At 34.5% G+C, this 15,409-nt stretch overlaps 1 protein-coding gene across 2 annotated transcripts in view; it reads right to left on the reverse strand.

The window, feature by feature from the left end:
• The window catches only part of SP4 (Sp4 transcription factor), a 26,666-nt gene continuing 11,257 nt past the window's right edge, over positions 1-15,409 (reverse strand). For both annotated transcript variants that reach the window (XM_090142685.1, XM_031590083.2), the window contains exons 4-6: positions 4,809-5,037; positions 4,392-4,591; positions 1-3,551 (exon numbers count right to left, since the gene is read on the reverse strand). In XM_090142685.1, the coding sequence (XP_089998811.1) occupies positions 3,304-3,551; positions 4,392-4,591; positions 4,809-5,037 (677 nt within the window). In that variant the 3' untranslated portion in view covers positions 1-3,303. The remainder of the gene's footprint in view (positions 3,552-4,391; positions 4,592-4,808; positions 5,038-15,409) is intronic.

Below are 15,409 nucleotides of genomic sequence, written 5' to 3' on the forward strand. Positions count from 1 at the left end.
TTTTAAACTCAAGGGAATTTTAATAGGTTACTTGCAAAATGTTATTGCAGGCAACAACTTGTACATGATTTTAGTTCCAAACCCACCAAAAAATCATACAAATCAGCATTGTAAAAGTGTCAAATTAATGCCTTACAGGCTTTGCTGGCAGAATTAAGTTCTAAATTCTAGATGTGGGGAAATGTTACTCTTTTCATTTTTTTCCTTTTCCATGTTTTTTCTTAGAAAAATTTACAAGTGAAATATTACTACAAAACTTTTTATAAGGAATTTTTGCAAAACATTTACATTTTTTTTTTTTAACCATCAACTATTTTTCTGTTTCAAAATCCTTATGTAGATTTAACACCCTATGCTGCACATCAATTCTTGCGGGATGACAATTCAGTGACATGCATAAAAAAACACCACAAGGCATTAAAATGAAGACTTAAATACAAATATTGTTGCAGTAAAACAGTTATAAAATTGAAAAATAGGACCTAAACATCATGCTTACCTAACTTTGACAAATTAACTTTTTCTCCTAGATTACACACTTTTATTACTGCTCTCATGAAAGAATGTGATAAATAATGACTTAACACCAATTTCTAATGTAATCGGCAACACATACACAAATCTAACCAAAGAAATCATATTGTAAGAAAAAAACTATTCTAACACCGGAGTTCTACCATGGTAAATACACTTTGCACTGATAATTACAATAAAGCAAAACTTTTAACGGTGGCAAAGGGAATGAACAGTGAAATGCCATTAAACAAGATACAACTGCACATCTGTGCCCTATTACTTACAACAGCTATATCCCACTGAGTCAAATAAAGGACATTGAAATTTACGATCCTTTTAAGACAGAAAAGTGGATTCAGGATGCTTTGCAGAACAGACCGTCAAAATGTTTCTAATTCCAGTGGTAAAATGTGCACCTGCTAACACAAGTTAACGTACTTTAGATGCTCAGAAGCCAACTAGATTTAGATTTTGATACTTCTAGATTAGGGATTCATTGTCAATTCAAAAGGATTTCAGTTTCCTATCAGCATACACAAGTATGCACGAACAAATTATATATGAAATGGTTGCGCAGAATGGTCGTAACTTCAGTTTACAAAAATCGTTAACCTCTAGGAAACATGGTAATAACATTAGGAAAGCTCTTCTTTGCATAAAGAAACGTATAGCACTGATTGTGAAGCGTAATGATAAAATATATATTTGACATTTCATTTCCTATATAATAAAATTAACAGTTAATACTACCTAATGTTCATCTGTATTAAATGTAACATCTAATTGAGTCTGATGTTTTAAGTCCAGATACATCAGTTAAGAGTACTTTAAATAAAATATACAAAAAAATGTACAAAACCCAACTAAAATTTAAAGACTGTTACAAGTCTACAAAAGCTTTAAGAAACTTGAAATTTATAACCACAGTGTAAAATTGTTTTTCTTTAATCTCAAAGCTTTTTTTTTTTTTTTTAATGTAAACTGAAAGTATAAATACCTTCAGTTTGTTATTTTGCTACAAAGGGCTGGCCTAAAGTGTACACAGTGTAAACAATGATTGGTACTCCTCTTGCTTCAAAAATACACAAAACACCACAAGATTGATAAAGTATTCAGATGAGAAGTATAAGTTTTGTGAGAGAATGCAAAGGGTATCTGTCATGTGTCTCAAACCAACAGTTACCGAACACATTCTTCCTTCTTTAATTTGCAGAAAAAACAAACAAAAATCTTTTCTTACACTGTACTTCCTTTTGTTACATTAAAAATATTTTGGCATAATTTTTTAAAAAACACCAGTCATGAGAATTATCACCAAATGACTATGTAAAAAGTTACATTTATGAGTGTGGGAAATAATTCAAAATCCTGAGTGTGAAATATTTGGCCATCTTTCCTCCCTTTAAACATGGGAGTTTTCACATACGAATTGCAGATTTCTGCTGCTGTTGCTTTCTATATCCTCTGTATTCCTACCGATCTGATTCATCTGAAAATATGAAGAAACCTTTCAAATCAAAAGCCATGTAAAGCGATAACTGTATTCCCCTTTCTCCATTTTGTTTTATGGTTGGAGTCTCAACGTAAGACTCAATAGGTAACAGATATTTATTACCAGCCCAAGAAAGTAGAGAAAAAGACAGTAACATTTAGGGGAAAGGAGAGAAAATGTTTACTTGTGCCTTTTTTTGGTTAAAATGTGGTAATTAATTCTTCTCTTTGGCTATTAAGTCAAAGCATAAAGAACTCAGCACATTAACCACAAGAAAATAGCTAGTATTGCAGAAAGAAGATACTGGAGAGTGATTTACAACACTCATGGAGACAATTCTCTGATTGTTTCCATGAATTCTAACAAAATTAAAACATTTAAATATTGAGATTTTATTATTTGTTACCTATGTGTTAGAAACAGACCACTGATACTTTAAAATATGAAATACTCAAAATTGACCCCAAAGTTGCCATATTCATTCTTCCTCCTACATAAAGACACCATTAGTTTCGTAAAATCTTATGTTAATATCTTTCTACCGTTTTGTTTTTTCCTACTGTATACACTAATTCTACATAATCTTAGCTCTCCAAACAAAGAGAGGAATTAGAACTCACTGATTGTCATTAATACGCACTACTATAATGTAGTGGTCAAAATAATCTGAGGTGCACCTCAGATCCACCTCACAGCATGTATCATCCAGCTGCTAATTGAGTAATTCCAAAACTCGAGAAAAGACGGCCAAAATAAACTAACACGTTCTGTGGACTGAGCAAAAACCTAAAATATTTCCCCTTTCGTTCAGTCTGTATTCAGTTTTGCTGTGCTTCATGGGAAAAGGATGTTATCATGAAAATATTACAAATTCATATTAAAAACAAAGTACCTTCATAAAATGATATTAATCCTAGTCACGGTACACCCTGTTTTACACTGATATTATCTGATTTTACAAACACATCAACATACAATGCCAAAATAGAAGGGAAAAGTTCATTTAAAATCATTACATGATATACAGACATATAACTAAAAAAAGTACAGTATGGAAATTATATTTCCCCATCTGTTTATCCAGTACATCAATTTGCGCTGTTTGTATTTTTGAAATTTTGCCTTGTTGCACCAGTGTACACTTTCCGTGCTGACCCTCCAACCTGGAACACTTACAGAAGTCAAGACTGATAACACAATTTCCTTCTCTGTAATCCACTTTACAAGCCCACTTCCATATCCTGAAAGGCATGTAAACTTAAGTGCAGCACTAGGCGTCCATATAAATTATCCTTTCAGAATTCTTCCATGTTTGTTGAAACATTAGGGGTTGCTGGGTTTGAATCTTGAGAAATGGCAGCAACAGTGACAATTCTTGGAGAACCAAGAACCTCAGTAACTGAAGAGTCCAGTTCTCCTGAGGTAACAATAGCAAGGGCTGTTCCGCCACCCTTCTTGTTCTGATGAGTTTTGACATGTTTTGATAGATGGTCGCTTCGCATAAACCTTTTAGAGCATTCTGGGCACTCAAATCTCTTTTCACCTTTTTTAAAAGAAGGACAAAACCAAAATATTAGCAAAAGAGAGCACAGAACAGTTTTTGTTTGACCATTTCAGTCTGACCCTTCTCTTGAACATTTGAAATATCTTTCAAAGGATACAACATTTTCTTCTCTACTTGCTTGATTCTCAGGTCTTTTCAGATTTTGGCAAGCCATTCTTCACTATTAAAACATTCTTAACAAACATTTGCTATGCTCTATCTAGTGAGTAGTTTGAAATTTAGATCACAAGAGAATTTGCCTCACCTGCCATAAATCTGACAGACTAAGTAATGCTACTTGATAGCATTAAGAAAATACATACTTTTCTTTAGATTATAATGACGTGAATGTAATTTGGACACAAATTTGAATCCCAGAGTTCCATGAATCTTTCTCATAAAAATGTATAAAATCAAACTTGAGAGAAAAATTCACCATACTAACAAGTTCTGACAGCGTTTGAATATCATTAGGTTTCCTTTGAGTGCGATCTTTTGCAGCTGTAAGTTTGAGTGGATTAAAAAAAAAACAACAACCTTTAAACAAAAAGAACCTTTATTGAGGGCTAAAAATATGCAGGTTAATAACATTCTTAATTTCTAAAAGGTCTGCCTTTTTAATCTGAACTATTAGGAGAGCTTCCTTTATCACCATCTGAAATATCAAGGAAACTTCCCAAAGAAGAAACTGAAGCCAACCACTTCCTCCTTTTTGAGCTACTTTATTTATATTTAAAAGTATTTTTCAGAGACCCTAAGGAGGTCTTCAATATCACTGCTTAACCGTGGATACTATGATCCAGGCAGAAGCTATTATGTACATAGAGAGGGGTGACCAACCTGTGTGGGTTCTTCTATGTCTTTGCAACTCATCGCTTCTTGTAAATCGCTTCCCACAAAAAACCCAGTTGCATATAAACGGTCTTTCTCCAGTATGCCAGCGCAGATGTGCCCGAAGATGAGATGTCTTGCCATAAACTTTACCACATCCTTCAATATGGCAGATATGTTGCTTCTTTTTTCCTGGCTCATTGCTGCTTCTAAAAAGATCAAATATAAACAGGTAAATAATTTTATTCTAAAACATTACTAACTGTTGTAGAAAATTACTTCATGATGATACTTATAATCCCTTGTCTAAAAAGGAATATATAAATGTACTTTCCAGTAGACAGCACAAAAAAGTATACAATATAAGAAAATTAGAAGCCCAAATGATAAAGTGTGACAAGATGCATTAATAACATTTATACACACCTTCCTTCTCCCTCTCTGCAATTCGGACATGAGCAGGCAACTCTTCTTGTTCTCTTGCCAGGTTGCACTTCCTGGTCAGAAGATTGTTGAGCTTGTTGCAGTTGCACTTGTGTTATCTGATCAGGACTAACAGCACCAATTCCTGCATTAGCAATGCCACCTACCGCTACAGTAACAGGAGCTATGGTAGCCTGCTGCACTTTTACTCCATCCTGCCCTTGCTGTTGACCTGTAAAATAAGGAAAAAGATTCTACATTTTCTCAGCCATTTCAGTAAGTGTGCAAATTAACTCCATGCATCTTACAGAAAAGAAAATCCACTTGTACTTAAGGGAAGCCACAAAACAAATATTAAATCCAGCCACTTTTCTTAAGTAGTGCATGAAGGTGTACCTGCTAGCTTAGACAGTCCTGTTTAACATGATTTCTTATCAGAACAATATGAGACTACAAAATGCTGAACAATACTAAGAAACATGAACAAGTTTAACAAGTTCTCTTTTTCCCCCCTCAAAAGCTGAGATGAGAAAACAAATCTTAGAAGTATTGTTAAATCTATTTGCCTTGAAAAACACATCAACATTCAGAAAACTAAGAGTAGCTGAATCTGAAAGTTGCTTTATGACATATATAGAACTGTCTCCTCTCCTACAAACTGCACTGAATCACCACTGTGAAAGTTCCTATTTGGTTCAGAGAAAAAGAAATGTTATAGGACTAGACTTGAACAAGCTAGCATAGCAGAACTTGCTTTGTCTTCCAGAAGGAGACATTTTTAATAAGCATGCTGAATGAGCTTGAATGAATTAAATGGAATTAAGACTGACTTGATGAATTAACAACTTAGTTTCAGTGCAGAAGCTTATTGATCTCATCGACTTTCTCAGTCAAAGACATGCAGGTTGATTGTATTGATCTACAAGCAAAATAAGGAGTACTCCAATATAGGCAAGAAATGAAGTTTCTTAAGCAGCAGAGTATCGTATTTTCTTAAAAAGTTAGTATGATAGTATCTCGGAAAATAATGTGACAAATAATGTGACATAGAGATGACTTCCAGCTGCAATAGGACAACACCAAATGCCAGTCCTGCCAATAATAGGAATGGGACAAAAACCCATTAATATACTGCTGTTTTCAAAACTTCATTGTCTTCATACAAATGGAAAATAAAAGGAAACACAGCTTACTGATAGAGCATAACAAGCCAGAAATCTTAAAATAATACTATTCCAAGACCTGAAAGTCTGCAGTATTGAAGCACTAACTCAAACCTTTGAAATCCTTTAGAGGCAATGTGACTCAGTGAATTCATCTGGGTACCCCAACTTACTTCTCAGGAATCTTACTTCTCAGTAATAAAAGTCATCCACAAGGATGAGACTGAGAAGAACGTTCTTCCTGAAGTCTAAATTGTCCAGCTACCAAGTCAGCCCATACACAATGCAGCACAGAAAGCAACTACTTTATTCATGCGACTGCTAAGATAATAGCTATAAACTAAAGCTAAATAAACACCAACATACACATACAGACAAGTTAGGAATCGAGACAGTACACAGAACCTCCCAAATTGACTTAACCGTCATTCAACAGTTCCATTTCACTATATGAAACAGAATAAATATGTGCTACTTCTGGATCTGTATCAGGTTATTTTCACTAAAAATACTGAAAAAACTTCCCCAGTTCTTCCTCTTGATTTCAGTCTGAAGCTTATAACTAATTTGCCTATATATGGGTAAACACAAATTCCTTATTTTTTTAAGCAGTTTATAAACATCAAGAAGTACTGTGTACTTTTGGTTCTCTGAAAGCAAGGGCAAACCCAGAAATGATTAAGTTTGTAATCTGAAGCAGAGGAATAATAGAAACAGAATTAAAAACTTGAGTGTTGATCCCTCATACATCCAAGATAGAATAAAGGCTTCCTTTTCAGGAAAGGTATCTATTTGTAATGAATTTATTTGATAATTGGAAGAAAGAAGAGCACTCACAGAAGTCCCTGAAGGAGAACATGACAGGTTAAGGAGAACACTGAGGTACAAATGCAGATGGTAATATCTAGCACTTGTGCCTGACAGTGGCTTAACGGGACACAGGAGCTTCTAAACAAAGTGCAAGTCCAAGGGCAATTCCTTGTCATGCTGTTAAGCTGCTGCAGTGCTGACTGTGTGCTATGAATAGCTGAAGTCAAAGAAAGCTGTTTTTGTTGTACCTAAACACTTATCTTAATGTGTTTGTGTGACTGCTTGTGTTAGAAACCAGCTGTAGTTCTCAGTTAGACAAAGGTAAAAAAATTGAGAGAGAGAACTGGCAGATTCACTTGCAGTCTTCTACAGAACATGAACTGCTCTCAGTGTGCTGAAGAGACCCAGGACACAAACTTTAAGCCATAGGGCCAGCACTACAAATGATGGCAGTCTAGTGAAGGTCACCACAAAAGCTGAAGATAGGTATTGTGGCCTCTGTTACTGTTCTCACTAGCAGGTGTGCCTTCAAGCATACTAAGTTATTCTTTGTCATCAGACTCTGTTAAAGGGATGACTCCACCCATATCAAACAGTTCTACTTGACAAAAGGAGACCTGGAACCTAACTATTTTCTCTCAATTTTTTTTTTCTCTGATCTTTTTTAATTGATATTGAAGTTTCAGTGCAACTTTTCTCAGGCTGCCAAGCTTATTCAGTACAATTTGAATCATGCACAGGGTTTCTTTTTAAAAACTTTTTAGCTTCACGTCTAGTTCTAAAGTGAAGAGAGTCTAACATACAAAAATTTCTAAATCTGAGCAATCTGCATGTATGAGAAAGTCTGCTTGGCATTTCTAAAAATCTTATACGTCCTGATGATTTGATATAAACCAACTTTCAGCACAAATCAAAAGACAACAGCCACACAAAGGTCTTCTGACATCTCTTCATAATATTCAGCACCAGAGCTGACATACTTTACTAATCTTGCACCTTCCCCCATTTTTGCCATTTGCTCACCAAAGAATACTTGTGTGGTCCATGTGAGGACCATCTAGAACAACACAATACACCCTACAGCCTTAATCTATTTATTAAGCATGATATAGCAATATATCTCAGGAGAAGCTGTTCATAGTAATTGTAAAGGCAACAGTAGAAATAATAAAGAGAAAATGCTGAAAATAAGGTTGCTCAGGCAAACAATTACATTCTCCATATGGTTTCAGTTAAACAATAATTAAACAACTTCTCTTTAGATGGTCTTAAAGTTACCCCATTTTCTAATGCAAATGTTGATTCTCTTCTCTCTCTCACTTGTACTCCACTTACTAAGATCAGTATAGAAGTTTCTGAAAAACTCAAAATACCACACAGTCTTATTTGAAAATCCAAACCACAGTACCCAATGAACAAATCTCTATGAGGCAAAAAAAATAACTGGACAAAGCACAGTTACATTATAATTATATATACCCCTGCAAAGAAAACACTGAAAAGTTTAATATTTTAATTCCTGGACTTTTTTTTTTTTTGGAACTTCTGAAAAAGCAGCCAAACAAGCTAGCACAATAGTAGCATACAGGAAAGAAAGAAATGTATCTGTTTTTCTTTTATATTTTAAAAAAAAAATTGTTCTTGCTCTAAATAAGTAAAATAAGTATACTATACTTATATACTGAACTGAAATTGTTTTTTCCTTTGAAGAAAAAGGAGTGTTTTTCCTTCCTCCAAGAAAAAAGCACCAAAAAGCCCACCAAAAGCAATTAGAACATGCTCTTGTCTAGATCTTAAAGTGAAATCTGATTTTTTTAAACTACACACAGCATTTAAAAAATTACTGAAAATGAAAGTCACTTGAGATCATGAGATTGACAAAAACAATGAGTGTCATCCCGGAAACAAGAAATTTTCAAGAACTTAAACCAGAAGAACAGAAGGCAAATATTAGCAGTGCTCTGCTAGAGAAGAATATTAGCCTTTGCAGTAAAAGCTGCAGTAATTATTAGAGATGAAGTAGGTTTATTAGGCCCCAACACTGCAACCTACTCTAGGGAATCTGCTCTAGCAGGGGGTTCTCTCCAGAGATCCCTTCCAACACCTACAATTCTGTGATCCTGTATAAGCAAAGCTTCTACCGTCCCTTGAGATAAAAACAGAACTTAGACACACCACAGTACCAATCCATAGTTTGTACAAGAGCTTATCAGTACAGGTAGGCAGATGAAATAACTAAAACATGATGAATATACTGTTGCATTTTTTCTTCTTATCCGGAGTCTTCACAAGTTGGAAAATAACGGTAAACATAGATGAGGAATTTGTTTTTTTGTGTTTTTTTTTTTATTAAATCGAGTTTATTGAAAAACACATAACACTTGAGGTATTACTTAACTGTTGATACGAGTTGGTTAAAAGCCTACAAAAACAAAATTGAGGTACCTTCTAGAAAAAAAATAAGGAGTTTTAGATAGCTGACTTGGTTATAAATTAGGTTTTTTTTTAATTAGAAAAAGCACTGATTTTAAGAACAGGTAGTTGAGAATTATTATACACACAGGAATAACCAAGTGTCACTTTACATGACTTGCTACTAGGGCATAAAAATATCATTAAAACCTCCTAAAAGTTCTGCTAAAATTATGAAATCTCTTAACATTATTTCCTTCTGATGTACTCCAAACCACAAGGCTCAGTATCACTGTACTTCACCATTCATAATCAACCCTTGCAGTAAAAAAGCTCCCATTTTTCAACACAGATTTCAGACAGAAATCTAAATATATCATTAAATAAAGGAAGAAACAAAGTTACACTTCACTTCATCTGTGTTATTACAGATGAGTTGTCAAAAGTAGTCACTGCACATTTACACTTGCTTGTAGAAGACAGCTTTTCATAAAATTCCTGTGACTTTTTTTAAACAGTGATTTTTCTGAAACTGTGAAACACTCTGTGAAATACTTGTGAAACACGCTTGATCAACAAAGTCACTGAACTTGTGTAAGATTGAACTTTATTGTACATGCTGTCAGGTCACAACTTGAGGTTACTACAATATGCTACCATATAATATAACACTGACATCGATTACTTCATTTTATTCTATTTCTTTTGGATAATAATCACTGTATGCTGTCCTGTGGTCAAATAAAATGAGGCAACCTGATGTATTATTTATTTTGAAAAAATCAAGTGCAGTAAGTCTCACTCATTAGAATATTGTATATATGATTACGACTGAAAGTAGTTAAGAACATTATAGACATTTTTTGGACTTCACAAATAGAAAAACCAACGTGACTTCAGTCACTAGCCTTAAACATTTAAGCAGTTAATACTCAGTACCACAAAACACAGGATCACATATTCTTCTTCAGCATCACTTCTCTAGCTTTCAAAGCTAACTTACAAAATAAGATCTCACATAACACAACTTGGATGACAAAGACAGCCAATGCATTCTATCTAAAAAATGATTTCTACAGGGTGATTTACAACTAAAGATCACTGTCATTAGGTTTGGTTATCCATCACAAGTCAAAAACAAATTTCCTTTCATAAGGCACTACACACACACTCCTACTGCTGTTCTTGTTCACCTGTAGTAGTAAGCACTAAAAACTATCCTTTGAGACAAGTAGGATAGAAAGGAAAAAGGCTGTAACTTTGATCCGCAGAAGCTTTAGAAAACAGATCTTAGAAGGAAGAGAAATTTAAGACTAAAAGGACTTCTAGTTTCTGGTATTCAGTTCCCCAGAACAATTTGCATAGAGTTCCTGTTGCTGCTGTGCAGCCAGTTATTATTCTGCAGTTAAAGAGGCGGCAGCATTAATGACAGAAGCCTGAACCTTACTGCAAGATTTGAGAAATACTTAGCAAAATGTAGCTAGTCAGACTGATTACTGTTACAAAAAAACCCAAGACACTGTTTAACTGCATAGTCTAGAAATGAAGAAGATTGCAAGTGATATTTATAATTCAACGCGTATTACTACAGAACAACTAAAATAAAGTTAATGACAAGATGCTTTGGAGGTGACACATCAACTCATCCATTAAAAAATTTGCCAAGACAATGCAGTGGGAGAAAGAGGTCTCATTTCCTCCTCTCCCCTGCACACCCCAATTGCAGTCTGTGTAATATTTCACACAATCTTTTTTCCAACACTGCCTACTAGAAAGGTTTTAAACTGAAGAATGAAATGAAAATCATGTCTCTAAATTAAACATGAGAGATGGTGAGTCATTAAATTAATAAATTAAACAGTGACAGAGAGACAATGGTGACAGAGAGACTTCCAGTATTGACACAGAAGGCAATGTTATTTGGTATTACTAAAACAGTATGCAGACAATGCTGCCTCATCTTTTGCCTTGAAGAAGTGATTTATAAAATTTTGATAAAGAAATAATACGTGATAGGAAATATTTCCCAGACGAGAAACTGCACAATGGTTGATGCAAGGGACCCACGTGATCTTCAGAGAAGAGCAATTTGGAGAAAAAGGAATTGGATTCAACTGACTACTTCAAGAAATGTGGGCCAGCACAGAACAACATGGTCAGATATTACAGAAGCAGAAACAAATTCCAATACAAACTGCAGCATTGCACTGACATCTTTCTCTTCTGCTTCCTACACTGACAATTCAACAAGTTTCTATATTTTGCCTGTTGTCCAAGCTGGCAATATTCATACAAACTCGGCATCTTCTCTACAGAAACCTTTCTTCCCATGTCAAATATAGTGTACTCAATTAATGAGTATTAATAGTGTACTCAAATTAAACAGCTTCTATGAAAAATACCACTTAAAAGTATAAGGATTAAGACAGAAGAAGAAGTTTGTGAGTTTTCAATACCTTGAAGAATATTAAGTGTTTTTCCTTTTGTACAAGAATCATAGTCATAGAATCGTAAAATCACTCAGGTTGAAAAAGACCTCCAAGATCATCTAGTCTAACCATCCACCTACCACCGATGTTTCCTCACAACACTGGCAACACAAGGACAATACAATGCTTAAGAAGTTTCACGAAGATACTTTAATAACTTAAAAACTGTTAGGCTTCTCACAAGTGTATTAGCACAGCCTGAAGTCACCTCAGTATTTTCAAACTGAAGAAAAAGGTTCCAGCTAGGCTTTCTGTTAAATGAAAAGTAATACTATTTCATCTTTATTGCTGTTAAACAGCAAAGAGCTATGCCAAATACAACACAGAAAGACCTATACAGAAACACTCTAAGAAAATACACATGGAGCTGCATTTGCACAAAATTTGGTATTGTGCAACCAAGTAGAGGTTTCAGTCAATGCAAGGTAAGAACTTTGGTTATTCTGGATTGCTGCTGTGATTTTAATAGGCTTCAACAGGAAAGACAACATGCTCAATTTACTATGAAGGAGCAGTAATCAAAAAAGTATCTTGTTATCCTACTGCTAAAGTTTGAGAAAAACTTATTTTCCTTTTTATTGAAAAAAACCACTATCAAAAAGAGTATATTTAGAATAAGTGCTCAAGAACATTTCTCTGCAGATGGAAACTATTAGTTCCCTATGTATTAAATCTCAGAGCAGACAGATAACTGAAAATCCAACTACCAACAGTGCTGCATATTTCAGGTGAGCTGCACGGAAACTAATAGTAGATGCAAGAAACACAGCCTTTAGAAGTTTACTTTAAGTGAACATCTCTCTGTATTCCACTACCACATCCCAACTCCCAGATTACTCTACATCTCATAGCCACAAAAGAACTAGTCTCAGGCCTTTCTTGTATCTCTTCCCCTTTACTTTAAAATGAATGGCAAGAAAGCAAAGAAGTTTGCTAACAGTCTCCACAATCTGACTAGAAGAGCTCAGTACCTGACTAACTGTAACAATAAAGAAGCTACATACAGATCCTACACAATTCTGCCATGTGGAAATGAAAATACTGTTTTCTGGAATTTCTCAGAAGTCCATTTTTAGCCTTTTGATTCCTCTTCTGAATATTATGATGCAAATAGCAATAGTTTAATCTTAGAAGGACAGAAAGTGGCTGACAAGAAAAAAACAAAAGCAAAATAAAAAACAAGTAAGATTTCAGTAGCCTGTCCTTTCTGTTTGATTTTTTTTGTTGTTGTTGTTTGTTTTTTCTTTTAACTATAGTTTAGCTAGTTAACATTTTATGTTTTCATGTCCATGCTACACCAGGAGATTCATAAATGTCCTTGAAGTAAACATTTTTGTCACATGTGATGCTATCTTTATACTGATAAAGATAAAAGTGTGTAAGTGCGCCTCCGTGCACAACAGGCATTAGTAAACAGGTACGTACATGGAAAGTGGAAAATCCTTTCAACAGAAATGAAGTTAGCTGACTTTAGGCTAATTCAGACAGCATTTGATAATTTTTTCAGAATTAAACAAAATGGTCTTCATTGCCAACATTTTATTTTTTTTATTTAGGATGTCATCTTTTGCCCTTATCAGGCAAGGACCAAGAGAGCTACATCTTAAGAGCTATGTAAATCTCTAGGACAGAAGCCTTTGAAAGTGCTGCCAGTATTTCTGCAACATTGTTACCCTGTACAAGTGAATCTTACTTGCTCTTTCTTTCTGATACAGAACAACTTGAAGAGCTTGATGTTTTACACATTTTCTTGCCAACAGCCAAGAAAACAAGTCAACCAAAGCCCCTATCTTTCAGTGGTCAGTACTTTGTTCAAGGGAAAATTGGACACATCAGCACTTGAAACCATTGAATAGATTAAAGAAAGTCAGACTAGTACCTAACACATACGCCAAGCTAGAGGATATTAAGCAGTCATTTCCATTTTTTATAAGAGAATATTACATAATATAGTTAGATTTTAAGTAATTATCATTAACATCCAAAATTTTTAATATACTAAAATAAGAGCCAATTTCTCACACCTACCACAATGAGAATCTTGTGAAGCTGAGTACTTCTCAACTTTGTGACAATGCACATTACACCAAGGAAGCTATTAAAATCAGATTTTGAATATAATTTCTCTCTCATCTTTTTTCTCTCTCCTTTACATGGCCGTAACAGACGAACAAGTTGGCTTAGTACAGGTTTAAGTGTATTTAATCCATTTTGTTTCAAAATACAAATGATCTGATGAACTTGTGCAGTACTCACATAACTGTGTGCTTGCTTGATCGTTTTTGAATAAGAAAATTCAGCTAATTCTTTTCTTGCTGTATAAATCCTGGTTTATGACAACAGGGTACAAGAGAGGTAAGGGCAAGAACTGATTCTTAGAGATAAGCTCTATTGCCAAAATATTGTAACAATATAAAACAGGGAAATAGTTTCAATGATGCTTTTCTTTGAAAAGCTTAAGAACTAGCATCTAATTCTAAAAGATGATAGCATAGAAATAGCTCATTAGAAACTTGTTTCATCCTGCAGTTATGAGCAAAGCAAGTATTTAAATACCTCCCCTTCCTGCTTTCCATGGAAGCAGCAATGAAGTTATACCTTGTTACTCACAGATAAGGTAAGAGCGTTCTTTTACTGAGGCATTTTTACTAGATTATTCTCCATTTAGCTGAATAGGAAGATTGTACACTCACACGTAAAGTTCAGAACAGCATATCAATACTTTATTGCCTACTCAAACATTTGCTGTCACCAGCAAAGTTTGCTGTTGAATTCCTTCTACCACTAATTTCAATTTCAGTTTAAGAAAATCCAACAAAGCAATTTTGTCATTAGAAGACTAAATGCTTCTAATTACCCTGAAGCATTTGAAAAGAACACCAGTACTAGAACATTTAGAACACTGAGGTTCTGCAACAGTTCTCAGCTAAGGCAACCTGAGAACAGATGCAAGTGACCTTTCATGACTTTGGAAGAAGTACAGTAAGTTTTGATACTCTTCCCAACTACATACCCAGAGCCAAGTAATATTAAAAAATTGCAAAAGTTAAGCAGAAATCCTGCATTTCTTCTGCCTTTGTAGAAAACAGCTCAGTTCTTTGTACTTATCTTTCTTACTACAGATCCCATAGCTTGTGTTTCTTTCAAGGTGTTTGCCACAGCTTGCTTCCCAGTGAGTATCCATGGAAGCACTGGATGTTGCTCTAAAAACCTCAAGCAATCACCATACATTTGTTTCTTTGATTCTCACATTAGGTAATTACATATGCCAGTTTGCTGCTACATAATACGGCTATTTCAAACCCTTTTCATGTTGTCACTGCCTATGGCTACCCCTCCTTGCTTAGCTACACAACTCACTATCTTATGACTCTATACATGCTCACTGTCACACTAATATGAGCAAGGAGATCCACTGATTACACTGTCATGAAAATGTACTTTCATTTAATGAAATAGATCTAACATTCTAGGACTTCAGGCTAAACCCCTTTCCTTCCTTGGTAACTAACATAAATGAATGCGATAACAGAAGATTGTGAGTTGTCCAAAGAATCATTTAATTTCTCATAATAGAAGAGTTTGAGAACACTAAATAAAAAGTGCTTAACACAACAATTAAGACAGTGTATTTATTTCAGACAAGCAGTGAACATGTAAAAAATTTAAAGGGACTCAAAAAAAAAAAAAGGATAAGTTCATGGAAGAAAAATAATCCATCAAAAATCAA

This window comes from Phasianus colchicus, chromosome 6, assembly GCF_987193195.1.
Source record: "Phasianus colchicus chromosome 6, bPhaCol1.hap1.1, whole genome shotgun sequence".
Classification (NCBI taxonomy): Eukaryota; Metazoa; Chordata; class Aves; order Galliformes; family Phasianidae; genus Phasianus; species Phasianus colchicus.